Here is a 22371-nt window from a genome sequence, read left to right on the forward strand (position 1 = left end):
AGAGTTAATAAATGTTCACATTTTGGGTGTGTAACCTTTCAGTATTTTATGTGTGAATGGTATGCTATACTATTCTCATATTTGCCTTTTTCACTTAATATACCAGGAATAACATTAAATATTTTTTCAATATTAATATTCCTAATATATCATGAATATGATTAAATATTATTTTAAAAAATTGTGGTGAAAATGACATTAAATTTACTATCTTGACTATTTTTAAGGTATACATTCAGTTTTTAAGTATATTTACATTGCTTTGCAACAGATCTCTAGAAATTTTTCTCATGCAAAACTAAAACTCTATACTCATTAAACACTGATTTGCTCTGCTCCCACTTCCCCTCACTCATCCTCCCATTCCTTGGCAATCACCTTTCTATTTTCTGTCTTTATGATTTTGATTACTTTAAATACTTCGTATGAGTTGGAATTGTACAGTATTTGTCCTTTTCAGACTGGCATGTTTCACTTAGCATAATGAAAGTCCTCAAGGTTCATCCTTGTAGCATGTGACAGGATTTTCTTTTTTTTTTCAGGCTACATAATATTCCATTGTATGTATATACTACATTGTCTTCATCCATTCATCTGTTGATGGACATATGGGTTGCTTCCACCTCTTGGTTATTGTGAATAATTCTGCAGTGAACATGGAAGTGCAAATCTCTTTGAGATCCTGCTTTGAATTTTTAAGATATATACCCAGAAGTGGAATTGATGGATTACATGTTAATTCTATTTTTAATGTTTTGAGGGACTTCCATACTGTTTTCCATAATGATTGCACCACTTTACATTCCTACCAACAGTGTACAAGCGTTCCAATTTCTATGCATCTTTGCTAACATTTGCCAATTTCTGTTCTTTTGATAGTGATTATCCTAATGGGTATAAGGTGATACCTCACTGTAGTTATGGTTTGCATTTCCCCCATCCAATTATTATACTAACTAGGCCTGACCCTGCTTAGCTTCTGAGATCAGACAAGATTGGGCGTGTTCAGAGTGGTATGGCGGTAGACTTGATTTGCATGTATGTTAAGGTTAGTGACGTTGAGCGTCTTTTCATATGTTTATTGGACATTAGTATATTTTGTTTCAATAATTGTTTATTCAAGTCTTTTACCCCTATTTTAATTAAGCTACTTGTTTTTTTATTATTGAGTTATAGAAGTTCCTTATATATTCCAAATATTAAACCCTTATCAGATAGCTAAATCTGTACATAGCAAATGCTATTTCCTTGAAGTACATTTCTGGACATGAATACAAGTATCACTTAATGATTATATAAGTTATATATATGGTGGCTTTATATTATAAATTCCCTCTGTTCTACCTGTCAAACTACTATCTCTGTGTAAAAGGAAAACTAAAGAAAGGACTAGAGAAACTGTCATTGAGTATTCAAGTAGTTCTGAGGGACCGTTATATTTAAAGAAACTAGTTTTTTTTTTTTTTTTTTTTTTTTTTTGAGACAGAGTCTCGCTCTGTCGCCCCAGGCTGGAGTGCAGTGGCGCAATCTTGGCTTACTGCAAGCTCTGCCTCCCAGGTTCATGCCATTCTCCTGCCTCACCTCCTGAGTAGCTGGGACTACAGGCGCCCGCCACCATGCCTGGCTAATTTTTTTTTTTTTTTTTTGTATTTTTAGTAGAGACGGGGTTTCATCGTGTTAGCCAGGATGATCTCGATCTCCTGACCTCGTGAACCACCTGCTACGGCCTCCCAAAGTGCTGGGATTACAGGTGTGAGCCACCGCGCCTGGACAAGAAAGTAGTTTCTATTCCCATTACGGAAGCTTATTATGCATTGCTGGCAAGAAGTTCTTTGATTATCATTAGAGGAAAACAACTTGTGAGGATAGTAGAAGGAATCAAAGAGACTGTAAGTACGGAGGGAAAAAAAGTTGGCAAATCTAGATGTTTGAGAAAGTATGAGAGAAGTACAGCATAGAAACTATCAAAATTAAAATACAAGTTAACAGTAGTCATACAAAAATCAAAGTGAAGGTTGCAAATATAAGGTTGATATGGTTTGGCTATGTCCCCACACAAATCTCATCTTTAATTGTAACTTACACAATTCCCACATGTGGTGGCAGATACCTGGTGGGAGGTGATTGAATCATGGGGGTGGGTCTTTCCTGAGCTGTTCCCGTGACAGTGAATGAGTCTCACAAGATCTGATAGTTTTGAAAACAGGAGTTTCTCTGCACAAGCTCTCTCTTTGCCTGCGACCATCCATGTAAGATATGATTTGCTCCTCCTTGCCTTCCACCATCATTGTGAGGCCTCCCTAGCCATGTGAAACTGTGAATCCAATTAAACCTCTTTCTTTGTAAATTGCCCAGTCTCAGGTATGTCTTTATCAGCAGCATGAAAACAGATTAATACAGTAAATTTGTACCAGGAGTGCGGTGCTGCTGAAAAGATACCCGAAAAATGTGGAAGTGACTTTGGAACTGGGTAACAGGCAGAGGTTGGAACAGTTTGGAGGGCTCAGAAGAAGACAGGAAAATGTGGGAAAGTTTGAAACTTCCTAGAGACTTGTTGAATGGCTTTGCCCAAAATGCTAATAGCGATATGGACAATAAGGTCCAGGCTAAGGTGGTCTCAGATGGAAATGAGGAGCTTTTTGGGAACTGGAGCAAAGGTGACTCTTGTTATGTATTAGCAAAGAGACTGGTGACATTTTGCCCCGGCCCTGGAGATCTGTGGAACTTTGAACTTGAGGAAAATAATTTAGGATATCTGGCAGAAGGAATTTCTAAGCAGCAAAGCATTCAAGAGGTGAATTAAGTGCTGTTAAAGGCATTCAGTTTCAAAAGGGAAGCAGAGCATAAAAGTTCAGAAAATTTGCAGCCAGACAATGTGATAGAAAAGAAAAGCCCTTTTTCTGAGGAGAAATTCAAGCTGGCTATAGAAATTTGCATAAGTAACAAGGAGCTGAATATTAATCCCCAATACAATGGGGGAAAATGTATCCAAGACATGTCAGAAGTCTTCACAGCAGCCCAGCCCATCACAGGCCTGGAGATCTAGGAGGAAAAAGTGGTTTCTTGGACCAGGCTCAGGGTTCCCGTGCTGTGTGCAGTCTAGGTATTTGGTGCCCTGCATTCCAGCTGCTCCAACCATGGCTGAAATGGGCCAATGTAGAGCTTGGGGCATGGCTTCAGAGAGTGCAAGCCTCAAGCCTTGACAGCTTTCATGTGGTGTTGAGCCTGTGGGTGCACAGAAGTCAAGAATTGGGGTTTGGGAACTTCCACCTAGATTTCAGAGGATGTATGGAAACACTTGGATGTCCAGGCAGAGGTTTGCTGCAGGGGCAGGGCTCTCATGGAGAACCTCTGCTATGGCAGTGCAGAAGGGAAATGTGGGGGTGGAGCCTCCAAATAGAGTCCCTACTGGGGCACTGCCTTATGGAGCTATGAGAAGAGGGCCACCGTTCTCCAGACCCCAGAATGGTAGATCTACTGACAGCTTGCACTGTGCACCTGGAAAAGCCACAGATGCTCAATGCCAGCCTTTGAAAGCAGCTGGGAGGGAGGCTGTACCCTGCAAAGCCACAGAGGTGGAGCTGCCCAAGACCATGGGAATATGCCTGTTGCAGCAGCATGAGCTGGATATGAGACATGGAGTCAAAGGCGATCATTTTGGACCTTTAAGATTTGACTGCCCCACTGGATTTTGAACTTGCATGGGGCCTGTAGCCCCTTTGTTTTGGCCAATTTTTCCCATTTTTAATGGCTGCATTTACCCAATGCCTGTACCCCCATTGTATCTAGGAAGTAACTAGCTTGCTTTTGATTTTACAGGCTCATAGGCAGAAGGGACTTGCCTTGTCTTGGATGAGACATTGTACTGTGGACTTTTGAGTTAATGCTGAACATTGTACTGTGGACTTTTGAGTTAATACTGAAGTGAGTTAAGACTTTGGGGGACTGTTGGGAAGGCATGATTAGTTTTGAAATGTGAGGACATGAGATTTGGGAAGTGCCAGGGGTGGGATGATATGGTTTGGCTGTGTCCCCACACAAATCTCATCTTGAATTATAACTCCCACAATTTCCACATGTCGTAGGAAGAAACCAGGGGGAGGTGATTAAATTATTGGGGTGGGTCTTTCCTGTGCTGTTCTCATGATAGTGAATGAGTTTCATGAGATCTGATCGTTTTAAAAACAGGAGTTTCTCTGCACAAGCTCTCTCTTTGCCTGCTGCCATCCACGTAAGATGTGACTTGCTCCTCCTTGCCTTCCACCATGATTGTGAGGCCTCCCCAGCCGTGTGGAACTGTTAGTCCAATTAAACCTCTTGCTTTTGTAAATTCCCCAGTTTCGGGTATGTCTTTATCAGCGGAGTGAAAATAGACTAATACAAAGGTAGATAACTAATGAGAATAAATTAATGAAGGGCAAGAGATATATACTGTATAGCACAAGTCTTCATACAACAAGTAAGAATTCAGCTGTCTCATTCCAAGAAAAATTGGGCAAGGCAAATAATAGGTAATAAACAAAAGGTTGTGTTTTTTTGGTTTGTTTTTGTTTTTGTTCTTGTTTTGCTTTTTTGTTTGTAACATATGCTAATATGAACACTGAAAAAATATTTTCTAGTGGTCAACTATATGGAAAAGATTGATTAAAAGCAAATCTCATGTTTTATGACATAAACTTTTTCCTTATTTTTCATAATCTGTATAGAGAAAAGAAAACAAGAATTTGGCCAGATTTTTGAAGATTATTGGAGCTGAAAAGTCTATTTTATATCTTTCAATATAGACAGCTTCTTAAAAAACCCTAATATTATGGATAGACAGTGCAGAACCAAACATCTAAATATGACAATAGCACTTAATCTTTACCTGAGCCTTGATTTCTTCTCCCCATAAGCAGCATATTGTGAGCAGACTCTATTTGACAGAGTGGTGAGAAGTGATAAATGTTTAAGCTGGAGTCTCTAGAAAACAAGTGAAAGAATCTCATTATATGGTCAAGACTCATTGAAGACTGTATAAATGGCAAAAATAGGGACTATTAATTTCATGATTTTTTAATGAATAGGAAACTGAACACTGGTGAAAGGAACTTATTGATATTACTTTTCCAGAGGTATTACATTTATTTTCCAATTAAGAAGATGCAAGGGTGGCATTTTAGAAACTTTTACTGATTGCAAAATCTCAATTTCTACCATTATCTAAAAGGAATGCTATTAGAAGAAAAAAACGTAAACATATAATAAGTAAAATGGGACATACCTCTTTCAAAAAGCATACAGTTGGGCTTGCAGAGGTACAGCAGGACCCTACCATAGAAAGATAACTCTTGGTGTAACTGACTAAAAGTGACAGAGGAGCTTGTCCGTAATTAGTGGAATATTCCCACATAAATCTGTGGAGGAAAAAATAGAATTGGTCAAAAAATTTGTGAATAAACAAAATCTACTTTTTTATTTGAGACAGTGTCTTGCCCTGTCATCTAGGCTGGAGTACATGGTATAATCATAGCTCACTGCAGTCTCAACCTCCTGGGCTCAAGCGATCCTCCTGCTTCAGCTTCCTGAGTAGCTGGGACTACAAGTGCATGCCACCATGCTCATCTAATTTTTTAATTTCTTGTATAAATTAGGTCTCACTAATTGGCCCAGGTTGGTCTTGAACTCCTGGGCTCAAGTGATCCTCCGACCTCAGCCTCTCAAAGTGCTAGGATTACAGATGTGAGCCACCATGCTTGGCCCCCAAAACCTACTTTTTAGTAAGTATTTTGATGGACAAAGGATATATGTTACATTAATTTATAGCTTTAATATCTAAAAAACACTAAGAATTTAGAGAAAAGGTTATAATACTGGCCACTATTAATCAGTATATTCATTAAAAATAGATTTACAAATTGCTATGTGGTTTGTGTGAGAGGAGGGGCCATTTGTCCCTTTATTCACTTAATGTCTGGTCAGGTGCATCACCCATGGTATCTGCTTGTTAATTAAGCTGCTAATTGAATTAATTAAAATGAATGTAATTGCTAGATTAATTTTTCGTTATCTATCTCAGTTTATTATTTTAGATAATTATTATGTATAGATTACTTATTTTTTGGAAGAAATAATTTCTATTTCTGGGAATAGATGTCCTTATGGATCTAAAAGGGACTGAAATTCTGGGCAAAATCCTCTTTGAAAATTGACAGGAATGAGCAATCCTACTAATTTTTACAATTTGTGACCACTTTGAATGACATTGCTTCTGGTTTTTGAATATGTGTATATTTCTTACTTTAATAAATGTGTTTTCCCCCAGTTTTGTTCATTTTTGTGACCTTCCAAGACTAACATAAAGATTCAGTGTATAATCTGGCCCCTTATGCATGTTAAACAATAAAAATTTCAAGGTTACTTGTTTACTTGATGTAGTAGATGTGTCATATTTACACGTACACGTCACATGTTTCTGGGATGTATAGGAGTGAAGAGAGACGCTGTTTATTTTTTATGCTATACTGGAAATTAAGTATTTAAAATGTGTACAGCAATAAAATTGCTTCTACCATATGACATACGCAATGATCCTTAGCATCAGGGAAATCACCACAGGGGCTGTCAAATATTTGAAAATATATCATGTGGACAGGACACTCAAGTGATTCTGGTTCAGATAATAGGATTAGGGTTAGTAAGAGTTTGGGAAAATTGATTTTATCTCTGAGAAAGGCATTCACAAAACTCAGCACCAAAGGGAAGATGGGCTGTCTCGGATGACAGTCAAGTTATCAGAATTTGTTCAGGTTGCTGTAGAAGAGGTGTTTCCACAGAGTAGGGGGTTAGATTAGAGTCATTTCTGATACTTTAGGTCCTAAAGTTCTATTTATGATGAAAGCACTCACTGATTAGCATATTCCTTTGGATCTTTCCTGAACGCCTCACAGATTTCATCATTTGTGGGTTCCACGTAGGTAGGGAATTCCTGTGGCTGGTGCTTCAGAGCAGCCATGCAGAGCTTTCGTTCCAGGCCCTCTTTGGTGCAGCACTCAGCAGTGCCTGGGTGAACGGGGAATGGAGAATTACTTTCACAGGACTTGGCAGACAGTGCTGAGGTCTGGAGGAGAAGGAAAAAGGAAATTCATATATATGTAAATTTCCAGGCTCTTAGACTTCCATTTAATATAATATCTTAGCCTATAATTAGAAAATTCTCATTTATAACTATGTATTCATGCCAAGGGCTCCATGAAGTGATTTTTTAACATGACAAGTTGTGTGATTATCGGCAAGTATAGGATCTTATTTATGTTAATAAATGACTCCTCAGAGTAGAACAAAAATAGAACTTTGAATAACAAATGGACAGTGTTTATCTGATTAGAGCCATTAGAATTGTATTCTCTAGCCTAGTGTTCCTCCATGGGGATATTAACATCTCTGAGGATGAGAGGGTCATTTGAAAAAGCTCCACAGATGATTCTGTCATCATCTCCCACCTGCTTTCTGCTGTAAATGCCCCAATAAGAGTGAGGAGGACCTCCCTCTGTTTATTAAATGAGCTCTCCTTCCCTCCCTTTGTGAAATGAGTAGACTCTTGATTGCTGGTTCCTTTAACTTTCTACATTATTTGCATTCTCTTACCTAATGATTCTTGAACCTGCTTTTGCATCAGAATTACTCATAGAGTGCATAAAATAAAAAATGCTTTGGTTGCACAACACAGAAATTCTGATTCGGTAGGTCAAAAATAGGGCCTGAAAATCTGTTTTTCCCAAGCTCCAAGATTTATGTGCAGGTGCAGTGTAGGTTGAAAACCACTGATGCACCTGCATTTACTGCTTCAGCAATGATACACTGATACCTGTGAGCAGACTAAGCACCATCAAAACAATTGTAGCATCAAAATGTTCTTTTTGGAAAAATTTCATACTTGAAATTAAAATCTAAAATAGAGTCACCATAGAGGAAAAAAGAATAGAAATAGTCATCATGGAAAAAATTACTTTGGGATTTATATGGGAAACAGTACTTTGATGTTCTTATACTTACTTTATAAGTTAGTCATCTTTTTGAGGTAAAATTTCTAAAAATCTTTTCTACCAGTGAAGAATGGCAACGTGATGAATTACTTATGTAAACTAACTTCTCACCGTCTTCCGTATCATCCTTTCATCAGATTCGGAGAAGTTAAAAGTTAGACTGTTTTTCATCCTATCTCTCTTTTCAGTCCATCTTTTTCCTTTCCATTCATTCCCTGGCAACCCTTCTTTTTGCCTTTTTAAAGTTACCTTCTTTCAAGTAAAAAAAGGTTGACAAAATGTCAAAACACTTTTCAAAAATGTTTTGAACAAGCAGGAGAAAGAGAAATATATCATGCAAAAAATATCAATGCCATATCTGTTTTCTTATGCTCCAGGATTGTAGAGACAGATCATATCTCTGATTAAGGGATGTATTAGCAAATATATGAAATAAAATAAAAATGTGCTCTGTCATGTTGATGATTTGATGCTTTCTTATTTTAAGGTGGTACAGAAGTTCAGGCTGAAATAAAAAATATTTATGAACTTGGTGGAAGAAAAGGATTATAAAATTCTGAAAAAATAGATAAGGGACAGGTAAAGCAATTAATGGGTAAGAATATTCATTGTGTAGAATCTATTGTAATCAGATCTTTGGAGCATTGTTTCTGTATGATATCTGCTGAAGGCTTGAACAGTGAGACAAATCTGTCTGTAAAAGCCTTTATCAAAATGCATCTAAATGTCATTTGCATCAGGTCTGATGGCTGCATTAATAAATTGCTGAAACTCCTTAGATTTAACTCTTTTCAGCTACTGTCTGAACATGTCATTTCAGCATTTTAATTTTTGCATAAGTGCTATAGGGGAGAAACCTAGAATTTAGTTATGTGCATACAGGGCAACTTTTGAATCCTCCTCCCAAATTTGAAACCAACACTAAATTATTCTGGAGCACTTGGTACCAGTCCTGGCATGATGATAAAAGAGGATAAAGCTATGATCAGGTTTTTAAGCTATACACAATATTTTAGGATTCTTTCAAGAGGTTCATGAGCTGATATTATATATATATATATAAAATTATATAATATATAAAATGTATATATACATATATATTTAATTTCAATAGTTTTGGGGGAACAAAACTATTTTGTTTTTGGTTACATGGCTAAGTTCTTTAGGGATGATTTCTGAGATTTTGGTGTACCTATCACCGGAGCCGTGTACAGTGTACCTAATGTATAGTCTTTTATCCCTCACCCCCTTCACCCTTCTCTCCAAGTTCCCAAAGTCCATTATATCCTTCTTATGCCTTTAAATCCTCATAGCTTAGCTCCCACTTATAAGTGAGAACATACAATATTTGGGTTTTCATTCCTGAGTTACTTCACTTAGAATAATGATCCATGGGCTGATATTTGAGAAGATCAAATGTATGGTGATAAAAACTTAGGTTTTAGAGTCATATCTGGATTTATATTTTATAACTGCTTCTTGCTAGCAATGTACATTTAATAAATCACTAAATTACTCTATGACCCAGTTTTCTCATTTGAACCTTGTAGGAATAATGGGTAATATTGACTCATTATGTTAGAATAAACCAGGCTGTAAACACAACAGGCTTCATATTTCCCCCAAACTAGGAGTAAATGGAGTTGCTGTCTAAAATTTTTTCAACACATGGCATAAAGGCCTATTTTGGCTTCCTTCTCTGGGCTGCCACAGAGACTGCCAGCCACAGAAACCTACCCTGGTGTCATAGCAGTCAGGGTCAGCCCCTTCCGCACAGCAGGCTTCGGTCAAGGAGACAACTTCCTTCACAAGTTGGCTGACCTGTTCAAACGTGCCACTGGGAAATTTTCTACTGTACAGGACTAGTGACCTGAGGGGAAAATAAGACAATATATCAATTAGAACTGAAAGGTTTTTTTTTTTTTGAGATGGAGTCTCGCTCTATCGCTCAGGCTGGAGTGCAGTGGTGTGATCTCAGCTCACTGCACTTTCTGCCTCCCAGGTTCAAGCAATTCTGCCTCAGCCTCCTGAGTAGCTGGGACTACAGGTGTGCACCACTACGCCCGGCTAATTTTTGTATTTTTAGTAGAGACAGGGTTTCACCATGTTGGCCAGGATGGTCTAGATCTCTTGACTTCGCGATCCACCCTCCTTGTCCTCCCAAAGTGCTGGGATTACAGGCGTGAGCCGCCGTGCCCGACCAGAACTGAAACTTTCTTTTTACATTTTGGCACATTAAAATATGAAACCTGTTCAATGTTTAAATGAAATATTGTACACATTTACTTCTTTATTTGGCTAATGAAAAAAATGAGGTTTAATTTAAAAAGCAGTTTTTGTTCTAGGCAAATTTATCTTGGAAAGCAGTAGAAATTGAACTTAGGTCTTCCATCAAACCAATCTGGTGTTGTCCTTCTTAAGCCTCCCCAAATGTACTTGCTCTGTACCTCATTGCCTTGGTTTCCCAGATTCCTAGAATGTACAATTGCATTTTAATGACCTTAGAAAGCTATGCTTTACGTACTATCTTTGAACTCATTCATAAACTTACTGTTGACAAATTCTTAGACTGTGGTAACCAGAGGTCATCTGGAATCTCTGGATGTCCTTAATTTGCTTGACTCCTGTGCCTACCTTGGGCCTGGGGCTCTGTCCTCTTACTCTTGGCAAGAATTAAGGATTAACCTCCATGCTGAGTCAAAGTTACCTCACACTCAGTTTTGTTCAAGATCAAATCACCAACAGAGTGAGTGGCTACTGCACACTTACAGAGATGTGAAGTCCTCCTTTCCCAGATGGGAGAATTCCTTGCAGACTTTATTCTTTTCATAATCCCGGCCTAGGAGGCAGAAACAGAAAAATTTGTATGCGTCCCCTTTTGATGAATATTATGTTACATGTACATGTATAAAGTGATCTTCCACGTGGCCTACAATGAAAGTCGTATTTTCTCAATGTCTATATGCAATTTCATATTTTGGGGGCCTTTCTAGCTCTTCTCTCATAACAGGCCACAATTTTATGACATTCTGTTATATTTTAGTCACCAGCAGAACAAAAGGAGAGAGTAAACTAATACTGAACATAAGTGAGTCAAATGATACATGTCAACTAGTGAGTCAGAAGCTATTGATATGGCAACTATTAGGTCCTATCTTTATAATGATACCAAAATGAGAATTTTTCTCCTTCCCTCCCTCCTTCCCACCCTGCTTCCTCCCTTCCTTCTTTTATTATCTCAGTTTTACCTAAGGCCTGAAAAGAAAAACAGAACTACAAATAATTGGAGACTGTCTCCACTCGAAGGCGAGGGGCTGGCGCCACTAATGCAGGACTTTAAAGGAGGTACAGGAGAGTTAGTGCTGCCACCCATGCTCTGCTACTCGGCTCCTGGCTGTCTAAGGGAAGGCTAGGAATTCAGCTGGGGACAAGGTGGAAATCAGGCAAAGAATATTTTAGACAAAGTGTGGTGAGTCTGGGGGATGGTGGGAAGTGTTTCCTTTCACTTTCATATAGTGACAAGGGCTTCAAGAAACCACTCAGCGCTTGACAGGGAGCTCTTGGAATTTGGGGTGTAATGGACAGGTGTCTGATTCAGGCTGGAGAAATCTAGAGGGTGATGGGCTTGCTAAGTGGCCTGGAGAACAAAGCAGAGGACTGGGTGGGAAGTTGTCGTGTGACCTGCAGACCTGGTGTAGCTCAAGCAAGAGAGCGAGCTGGCTAGGAGTTGTCTTAAATATATTTCCCCCAGTCCCAGCTCTACCCCCAACAAAGTGCTATCTACAGAGCAGTGGACTGCCAACAGTTGGGTCTCTGTGTGGAGGTAGACAATTTGAAAACCAGGGGCCCAGAGGAGAGTCTTAAGGTGCCAGCTGCATATGAGAGATCTCCAGGAATAACAAGGGAGAGAGATCACCGAAGAACACAGTAAGAGAAAACGGCAGCTTTACACATCTTGGTAACCAGAGGAGACAACCTTGGCTCACCATGCTGCCCATTGAATTTTTTGTCCATTGAGTTGAGTTTTTCCTGCTGCTATCTCTCTTACTAGCTTCTCCTTTCCTGTGTTAGCCCTGGAGGAGCTAGAAGCAGCCTAGAGAGTAGGAGGAAGGAGGAAAAGAGAATAGGCAAAGGAGACAAGAGGCAGGTATCTGTGTCTTCCTTTCCCACCACAGGCAACAGAACTGAAACAGGCCTGAATGGGGGAGTAGCTTCAACTTTCAATGAATTAAAACATTTTTGACTATTAAATGTAACTAGCCATTCTCATGATGAAATGACACTGGTATTTGAGAGGGAACAGAAAAATCACAGTACCTGCTCTTGAGTTCATTCATGCTACGGGGAAGAGCTAGTTACTAATCATGAGACCCCCTTGTTCAACATGTCCATCACATATGTAATAGGGCGGACACATCAAAGTCAGTCAGTGTTCTCCTAACCTGACTCATCATTTATGCAAATAAGCGCAGGAAATTTCCCTCCTGTGATGTTATATCTTCGGAAAAAAATGTAGGAAGTATATAAATTGCCTACTCTGTTTTAAGTGGCTTTAACTTTTAGTGGTTTATCCTTCTCACTTTGAAGATTGGGAAAGTCATCTCAGGTGATGTGACGGTAACTGCTGTCAGGCTTTAATCCCAAAGATTTCCTCTCCTCTCTAACAGTTACAATTTTATGGAAGACAGTGTAAACATATGCCTGGGTGGAAGTTTCTATTTGATGGCTTGCAGTGGAGGTGATGGTGATTAGATACAGCCTTGAAAGGGTTGTATTTTTTTTTTTTTTAAGATTCTCTTTAGGACTCATCAGATTAATGTCACCTGTTTAATGTCAGATTGCCTGTAGAGGAAGCAGTCGCAGCATGTACTTTTTTGGATGGATACCCCCGCAAAATATTTTTGAGGTGAGAAAAGTCAGATTTGATAATTGTGAGAAAAAGACATTCTTCAGCAGCACTTTTTAACAAGAGACCTACTCAAACACCCTCAAAACCACACAGAAGGTGGAAAAGAACCCACATACCTGACTCCTGAATCCGATGTTATTCTGGCAACTAGGACAAGGCAGTAGAGTTGATAAAGCTAATTGTCAGTGGAACCAAAAAAACCACTTGCAACAAACCTCTGTAATGTCTGAGAACCTTCACATCTTGTACATTTTCTGAAATGTATCGATTAGTTTACAAGGCTGGATATTGTGACACGTTCAAAAGGTTAAGCAAGGCAGAAAACTTCCATTAATCATTAATGGTATTTTATGGAATTGAAGACTAGAACACAGAGAAGAATAATTAGGGCTAGAACTGTCCTCATGTGGTGATGAGCTGTACTTACGATGTCAAGAGTTGTTTTAGTTTGCTCCTAAAGCAGAGCTAGGAGAAATGGCTGGCAGTTAACATGGCAGTAGATTCTAGTAAGAAATCTTTATTCCAACTGTGTCTGTTTTATAACTGAAGTGAAAGCAGCCTTTTGAAGAGGTGAGTTTGTTTTATCATTGTAAATATCAAAATAGATTTAAATAACCATATATTGTAAAGATCCCTGAATTTAGTACAATGTATCTTCATCATCTATAAGATCACTTGCTGGGGATTATAATCTAGTCTCTTTTAAAAATCGCGAGAGATTATAAGGAATATTTTTTCCCAAGGCTTACTGTATTTTAAGACATACACAAAATAGCCCTAATAAGAACTTCTTTTCCTTATAATAAATAGGAGCTAAGTTTGTTTAAATTCCCCCCTACAAAATGGAAGAGGTTATTTTTATTAGTACTTCTCTTGTGACCATTCAATAACATGCAAAGTGAAATCTGTATTCAAATGGGGTACCCCCGATGAACATTTTGAGAAATATTTTGTTTCTAGCCTTCCAGATTCTGATTTCTCATTTCACTAAAAATGTAAAGTTTCATTTCATATATTATGGGAATGTGAGTGTGCATGTGAAGGTAGTGTAACTGGGCACTGCATGTTATCCCATTAAATAGTTTGAATTTAATTAACTATTTGTGTTTGCACACAGCACTTTAGAATTCGTGGGCATTATATACTGCTTTAGTTAGAATGCAAACTGATGAGAGAAAAGTGGGAAACTAGATGGAATGAATAAGGCTTAAAGAGGTTTTGAAACTATTTTTGCTGGAACATTCAGCCTTGGGCATAACAGGAAGCAAGGGAGGAAGCTCAAGAGGGATACTGAGAAAGCTCAGAATTAAAATATAAAAATAACCTGTAGAGGAAGCTGTCGCACCATGATCTTTCAGGTGAGCTACCCAAAATGTACTTCTGATAAAATAATTTTATAAATTCATTTGCCCAAAGAGAAGATATCTAGCTTACAAGACAAAGCCAATGTATGTCAATCATTGTCTCAATTTTCAAATACAGCAAATAAATACTAAAGTTAATTTGCAATGTGATTATTACTAATTGATTCCCCGTTCCATGGAATACTGCTTAATAAGTGTTTTTGGTGTAAAACCAGTTGAGCTCACTCCAATTCATATAGTTAAATCCTGTCTCAAATGAACTGTAAAATTATACGCTCTGTTTTCAAATGTACCATTTGGTTATAAAGAAGGTGATTTGGACTTTGATATGGCCCTAGTAAATATTGGCATAATCTTAGTGACTCTGATGAAATCACTTTCACATGAAGTGACCCCCCACAGTACTAAGTGTTTACAAATTTCACTAACAGAATTTTTGCTTTCTGCAATAGCGTGTTCCACTTTTTATCTATATTGTGAAACATTCTGGTAAGTCTTGTTTAATTCTGAACTTTTGAAAGCCAGTGTGATTTATTTTCAGGAAATCTTTGCTGCTTCAGGCACCTTACCTCTGCCAACAGAGTTGACAATATTCATTCATACACGTAACAGATATTTTTTGAGGCTTACTTTGTGCCAGGCATTGGGTTCAATATTGAATTTGAACACACAATGGAGCCCAAAATAGACACATCCTTGCCCTCATGTAACTTTCGTTGTAATGGGGATAGCTAATAAGATACTGCTTTGTTACAAAGTTTATTAAAGTAGGTATTTGGATGCCTTCACTATTACTAGTCTTTCACTAAAACCTAATTTGGCTCCCTAGAACAGTTATTCATATACCAAGTACATTAATGGATCCTAAATATCATTGACATAAATAAGTGCTCATACAGGATGCTAGGAACTATCTCAAGGTGCTGTTTTCCTATTGTGTTCTGGAGAATCATGGGCTTTAACAGCTCTGTTGGGCATTCTATATTTTCACAATTTCATTTCTTTGGCATTTTTATTTCTATTCTGTACTGACAGAGTCATCCATGTCAGAAAAGCTCAGTATATTTGTTAGTATTTTTTTAAATAAATTTACCTTTTGAGAATATGGTTTGCAGTGTTTATTCAAACTAGTCAGGCATGATATTGTTCATTTCACAGTAGTGAATTGACTTAAATAGTAAACATTATTGAGCTGGTTTAGGAAGCTGATCTGGTTATAAGAGATTTCTATATCACGAAAAATATTGCCAATGAAAAAGTTTGAGCTTGAGTCAATGAAAAGAAATTCAACCCTTTTAATACTAAACCCAGAGACCCACATGACATCTATAGATAAACTAATCTAGAAGTTAACTGTACCTCTTAGGATGATATCAGTGCGACAAATTGAGCATCCTTTCAGACTTTGAAAATTCAAGCACAAACGAAAACAGCAAAAGATATATAGTCAATGGGTTAATTACTCAGAAACTGCAACTGCAATAGGAGACAGCATCACAGACTCACTCAAACTAATGTCCTTGGGTTCACCTCGGGTGGTAGCCTGTCCTTTGTGACACTTACCAAAGTCCCAGAGGAAGCATTTTTTCTCCATGCATCTCATCCCACCTCTCTTTCCTTTTGTGGGTTGGTTACCTCCTCATCTGTAATTGCTTTTGTAGGGGTAAAGATAGAGGAGGAGGTTTGCCTCTTCCACTTTTGGGATGGGTAAAGGTGATATCCCCTGCATTTAATTTGGAAGCTTAGAACACATTGAAGCACTTAGATTCTACAGCAATATAAGTATAAATAATAATAATATCATGATAACAATTAAAATTTGAGTGCCAACAATTTGGTGGTACTGTTCTAAATATTTGACATGTATTACCTGCTTTAATCTTCACAAAAATTTTATGAGGTTTGTGGTTATCACAGTTTACATTCCATGTTTACTACCTATTTTTATGCATCATTTTAAGAACTTCATCTCATATTTAAATTATTTCTATGAAAAATTGTACTTTAACTTCTAAATAACATATAACTTTTTGAGCACATTTTGTCCATGAGTTAGAGAATTACTCTATTGAAATTTAGTGATATTCTTTTTATGGTATCGAAAGATTCATTATTATTCATGCCTGTTTAAAAATCTTTATCTTTGACTATCAGCCCTGGAAAAAAGTCATTCTTATTCTTCATTTTCTCCCCCGGCCCCCCCTTTTTTTTTTAAATGAAAAAGTTTGCAGGGTTTGGCACAGGGAAATAGAAAGGTAAGCAGATTGGTTGAAAGACTCAGGCTTTGGTCTTAGTAGTGATAGAGACTTGAAGTAATACTCACTAGACGTTTGCTAATAGATCTTATAAAGGCGGCATATACTAATATTGTCTTTAAGCAAAATTGTCTTTATTTTCCATGAAAGTTCTTTCAGGGCAAAGATCATGTCTAAATTTTTAGGTCCTGGATGCCTGGCACAATTCTGGACATTCCCATAAAAGTCACTTCATTAAGCAAGTATTATAAAATCTGAAGAAAGTATCATTCAACAAGGGATGGCACAGTCATAGTTCCACATGGCACTCCTTTGATAAGGTGATATAAACAGTAAGTGGTGGTGATTCTGCCTCCCTGGCTAGCCATGTATGATCTATCTCAATTAAAACTTGAGAAAATATCAACTCAAAATGGATTAAAGGCTTAAATGTAAGACCTGAAGCTGTTAAACTAATACAAGAAAACAGACGGGAAAAGCTCCATGATGTTGGTCTAGGCAATGAGTTTTTTGGACATGATGCTGAAATTACAGGCAACAAAAGCAAAAATAGACAAATGGGATTGCATCATACTAAAAGGCTACTGCACAGCAAAGGAAAAATTAACAAAGTGAAGAGACAACCCACAGAGTGGGAGAAAATATTTGCAAACCACATATCTGATAACAGGTTAATATACAAAATATGTAAGGAACTCAAACAACTCAATAACAAGAAAACCAATAACCCATTTAAAACATTAGCAAAGAACCCAAACAGACATTTCTCAGAAGAAAACACACAAATGGCCAACAGGTTTATAAAAAATGTTCAGCATCAGGAATCATTAAGGAGATGCAAATTAAAACCACAATGAGCTATCACCTCACCCCTGTTAGAATGGCTATTGCCAGAAAGATTGAAAGACAAGCATTGGCAAGAATGTGGAGAAAATGGAACTCTTTTCCACTGTTGGTGGAAATATACATTAGTACAGCCATTATGGAAAACAGTATGGATGTTTCTCAAGAAACTAAAAATAGAACTACCATATGATTTAACAATACCACTTCTGGGTATATATCCAAAGAAATATAAATTAATAGGTTGAAGGGATGTCTGCCCTCCCACGTTTACTGTAGCATTATTCACAGCTACCGAGATGCTGAAACAACCTAAGTGTCCATCAACAGATTAATGGATAAAGAAAATGTGATGTATTTACACAGTAGAATACTATTCAGCCTTAAAAAGAGAAGGAGGGGAATTCTGTCATTTGTGACAACATGGATGACCCTGGAGAACAATATGTTAAGTAAAATAAGCCAGGTACAGAAAGAAAAATACTGCATTATATCTTATATGGAATCTGAAAAAGTTGAACTCACAGAAGAGTAAAATGATGGTTACTAGAGGCTGCAGGGAGAAGAGGAGGGAGGGAATGAGGAGCTGCTGGGAAAATAGTGCAAAATTTCAGTTAGACAGGAGGAATGTTTTGAGATCTATTTTGCGTCAGGGTGAGTATAGTTAATCATGTATTTTATATTTCAAAATAACTTGAGTAAATTTCAAATGCCTCAGAAAAAATGATAAGCAGTGAGATGGTAGAGGAGTTCATTGAGGATTTTATCATTCCCCATTATATATAGATATCAAACTATTCCATTGTGCCCCAGAAATGTATATAATTATAATTTGCCAATTAAAAAACAGTACATTTTAAACCAGAAAACACTGTACATGGGTGATTTCCTTTCACTGTTTCCTAATAAAATACACATCTTAATGACTACTGAAGTTATACTGTATAAACCGAAATCAAATTATGCAATCTAATGGAGAGGATATATTGGATGTGTATCATTATTTATGTCTCTGTCATCACACATGTTTTTGTCAAACAGATCCCCAAGCCATTTAAATGCATTTGAAGTCCAACAGATCGCATTATCTTGCATAGGAAAATTTCTATTTCAAAGATTAGTAATTTATCTTTTTAAAATTATAAAAAGTAGATATTTATATATTAATTTTTAGTATGGCCAAAAGAGTTTTATGGTGCTTGTCTCCTATAGTGATGTGTTAGCAAGAATTTTTTTTCATAAATGGAATATAATTTTCTAATTTTCTTATTAAATCCCAGTAAGAAACTGAAGGCTTATTATTGGACACTTGTAAGCACTGTAATTTAAATGGGAAATTTCACTATCAAGCACTCAATGCTATTTTGTGTTAACCATTGTGATATACGTTGCTTTAAGTGCTTTTATAGCACTTCATTTGTCTTAGTAAGGCTAAAGAGAGCCTTTTAAACAAATAAATTAATAATGAGCTTTGCAGTATCATGTAGATGGAAAATGGAATGCCAATGTTTTCTACAGGATATATACTAGATATTACATTCCAATTGCCACCAGGATATAATTCCTTAGACGTATTTGCTAAGATAACTTAAAAGGAACACTCGCTTCAATGTTAGCCTAGTCAACAATCCAACCACGTATTTTGTTATTTATATTTTTTAAAATCTAGTATGCAATTGTCAAATAAAAGTATTTTCATTTTAAAACCAATTATTACCTAACATTTGCAGCAGAACTGATAATATCAAAATAACAAATTTACTTTCGTGTAGTAAAATTTGAAGACTGAAATGTGTTATTCTAAGACTGTGCTCTTGCTATTGTATTTTTTAATAGATAACAAAATCACAGTTATTTCCATATAAAAATATTTTCACTCATAAATGGGAGTCGAACAGTGAGAACACATGGACACAGGGAGGGGAACATCACACACTGGGGCCTGTCGGGGGTTGGGGGCCAGGGGAGGAATAGCATTAGGAGAAACACCTACTGTAGATGGTGGGCTGATGGGTGCAGCAAACCACCATGGAACATGTATACCTATGTAACAAACCTGCAGCTTCTGCACATGTATTCCAGAACTCAAAGTTTATATATATATATATATATATATATATAAAATAAAACCCACATAGGAATTCAGCTGCATCAGCAGATATGAATGTGAAAGACATGTATAACTACATAACACTCCTTGTATATTCCAATAAATCTTTCTAAATCAGCTTTCAAAAAAAAGTTATGTAAGTTTCACTTCTCTAGGATGAAAAACACAATTTGTTAAATGTAAACATATTTAAACAATTCATATGTGATTTCATTTATAGAGAATAAAAATGGCTGGTAACTAATTATTTTGCCTATTTTAAATGTAAAGATACAATCATTTGTTAATATTATTTTCTTTAGGTAGTGTTAAACCTCAGGTTACTATTTTACCATGACACCCAGGTTAGCAAACCCAAATGCTCATAGGATCTAGGAACCACACAACTTACATTTGATCCAAGGGAAGAAAGCATTAAATGCTCAGTGGTGAAAACTGAGGGTTTAGTCCAAAAGGAGGAGTGACAATTCAGCTCCAGTTCATCATTGCCATGTGAAAATTTGGCCCTTATTACCACACATTCCTGTGTTTCCAGAGAAGCTAGAAATCTAAATTTTTTTGTGGAATCTCCAGGTTTTAAAATGTTGACAAGTTAAATGAGACTTTAAAGACAGACTTAAAGAAACTTTGTTGGCCCAAACCATGAGGGCCAAAGAAAACATCCATACGAGGCTGTATTTTATCATGATTTAAGATAGAGGCTTTGGATACAGACCACCTGGATTTGAATTCCTGCTACCCTAGGTGATAGTGAGGCCGCTGGCAAGTTGCTTATCCTCTCTGCTCTTCCTCAGTTTTCTCATTTGTAAAATGAAGATGATTGTATCCTCAGGAAACAGAATATTGCTGTCAGTTATTATTATTATTATTATTGTTATTAGCTAAATCCAGTTAGTTCATGATCATTGTTATACATATGAGTGTATATATTTATGTACATATCTATTTACACACATACACAAAAACACACACAGACACATCAGCTATCTCCTGGGAGCATGGCATCATATGAAAGAAAACTCTAAAGCCACCAATCTTTAAGGAACCTGAGTCTGATGGTAGACATACATATACAAAATCCCAATTTTGTAATATTACACAATAATTTTTTGAACACCTACTAAATGCCAAGTAATGTTCTATTACTGGGAATTACAGGAAATAACAAAAGTTCTTAATTTCACAAAGCTTACATTCTATATTTGTTACAATAAGCAAATGAACAACCAGTGATAAGGTAAGGTACTAGGTGCTAAGAAGAAAAAAAAATCCAAATAAGGGGATAGAAGATAATGGACTGGTAGGTGTTATTTGTGGTAGGTTGGCTAGGGAAGCCCCCTCTATAAATAGACTTGGAGTAGATGCCTGAAGAAGGTGAGGAAGGGAGCTGTGAGAATATCTAGACAATCAATGTTCTAGGAATAGAGAAGAACTAATGCAAAGCCCTGGGGTACAAAGGACTTAGAGTGTGAGATAATGTGGAGGCCAGTGTGGTCAGATCAGAATGAATGAGAAAAATAGGAGAGAGAGAGAAGAAGCAATGGGTAGAATGAAGAAGTTAGGTGACCAAAAATATTGGGGAAGGGCATCATCAATTCCTTTTAGAGGTTTCTTCATTTTCTCCTATCCTAAATAGATTAAGCTGGTGGTGTTTTACAGAGTGTGCACACTTCTCCTTATATTACATATTGGTGACTGCATATGTGGCATTGCACCTCATATCAGTAAGATGAAACATTGCTATTGATTTTCAGGGAGGTTAACATTGCTCTCAGTGATGAGAGCTGTATGACTTCAGCCCTTGTGTAGGGCTGTTTTGACAAGGAAGGAAGAGAAGGAAAAGTGTAGCTCACCCACCAACCCAAAAGGAACTTTCTTCTTGCAGTTTTATATCATGTTTAATAAAAAAAAAATGCTGTGAATGAAATGCTTAAAGCAAAAAGGAAAATGTTCATAATAAAAACCTGTTTTTGCCAACAGCTCTTATCAACTGCAGTGGTTTATTTCCTGTTGGCATGATTACCTCAATAATTTTGTAGCTGTGTCATGACCCTCTGATCTTTGACAAACCTGACAAAAACAAGAAATGGAGAAAGGATTCCCTATTTAATAAATGGTGCTGGGAAAACTGGCTAGCCATATGTAGAAAGCTGAAATTGGATCCCTTCCTTACACCTTATACAAAAATTAATTCAAGATGGATTAAAGGCTTAAATGTTAGACCTAAAACCATAAAAACCCTAGAAGAAAAGCTAGGCAATACCATTCAGGACAGAGGTGTGGACAAGGACTTCATGACTAAAACACCAAAAGCAACGGCAACGAAAGCCAAAATTGACAAATGGGATCTAATTAAACTAAAGAGCTTCTGCACAGCAAAAGAAACTACCATCAAGTGAACAGGCAATCTACAGAATGGGAGAAAATTTTTGCAATCTACCCATCTGACAAAGGGCTAATATCCAGCATCTACAAAGAACTTAAACAAATTTATAAGAAACAAACAAACAACCCCATCAAAAAGTGGGCAAAGGATATGAACAGATACTTCTCAAAAGAAGACATTTATGCAGCCAACAGACACATGAAAAAATGCTCATCATCACTGGTCATCAGAGAAATGCAAATGAAAACCACAATGAGATACCATCTCACACCAGTTAGAATAGCGATGATTAAAAAGTCAGGAAACAGCAGATGCTGGAGAGGATGTGGAGACACAGGAACACTTCTACACTGTTGGTAGGAGTGTAAACCAATTCAACCATTGCAGAAGACAGTGTGACTATTCCTCAAGGATCTAGAACTGGAAATACCATTTGACTCAGCCATCTCATTACTGGGTATATACCCAAAGGATTTTAAA

At 37.1% G+C, this 22371-nt stretch overlaps 1 protein-coding gene across 1 annotated transcript in view; it reads right to left on the minus strand.

Moving 5' to 3' along the window:
- Nucleotides 1-22371, minus strand: part of GC (GC vitamin D binding protein) — a 42473-nt gene that overhangs the window by 16930 nt on the left and 3172 nt on the right. The window contains exons 2-6 of the mRNA XM_019025819.4: nt 10794-10863; nt 9762-9894; nt 6888-7099; nt 5264-5396; nt 4868-4962 (exon numbers count right to left, since the gene is read on the minus strand). Of these exons, the coding sequence (XP_018881364.1) occupies nt 4868-4962; nt 5264-5396; nt 6888-7099; nt 9762-9894; nt 10794-10863 (643 nt within the window). The remainder of the gene's footprint in view (nt 1-4867; nt 4963-5263; nt 5397-6887; nt 7100-9761; nt 9895-10793; nt 10864-22371) is intronic.

The sequence above is a fragment of the Gorilla gorilla genome, chromosome 3, assembly GCF_029281585.2.
Source record: "Gorilla gorilla gorilla isolate KB3781 chromosome 3, NHGRI_mGorGor1-v2.1_pri, whole genome shotgun sequence".
NCBI classification, from domain to species: Eukaryota; Metazoa; Chordata; class Mammalia; order Primates; family Hominidae; genus Gorilla; species Gorilla gorilla.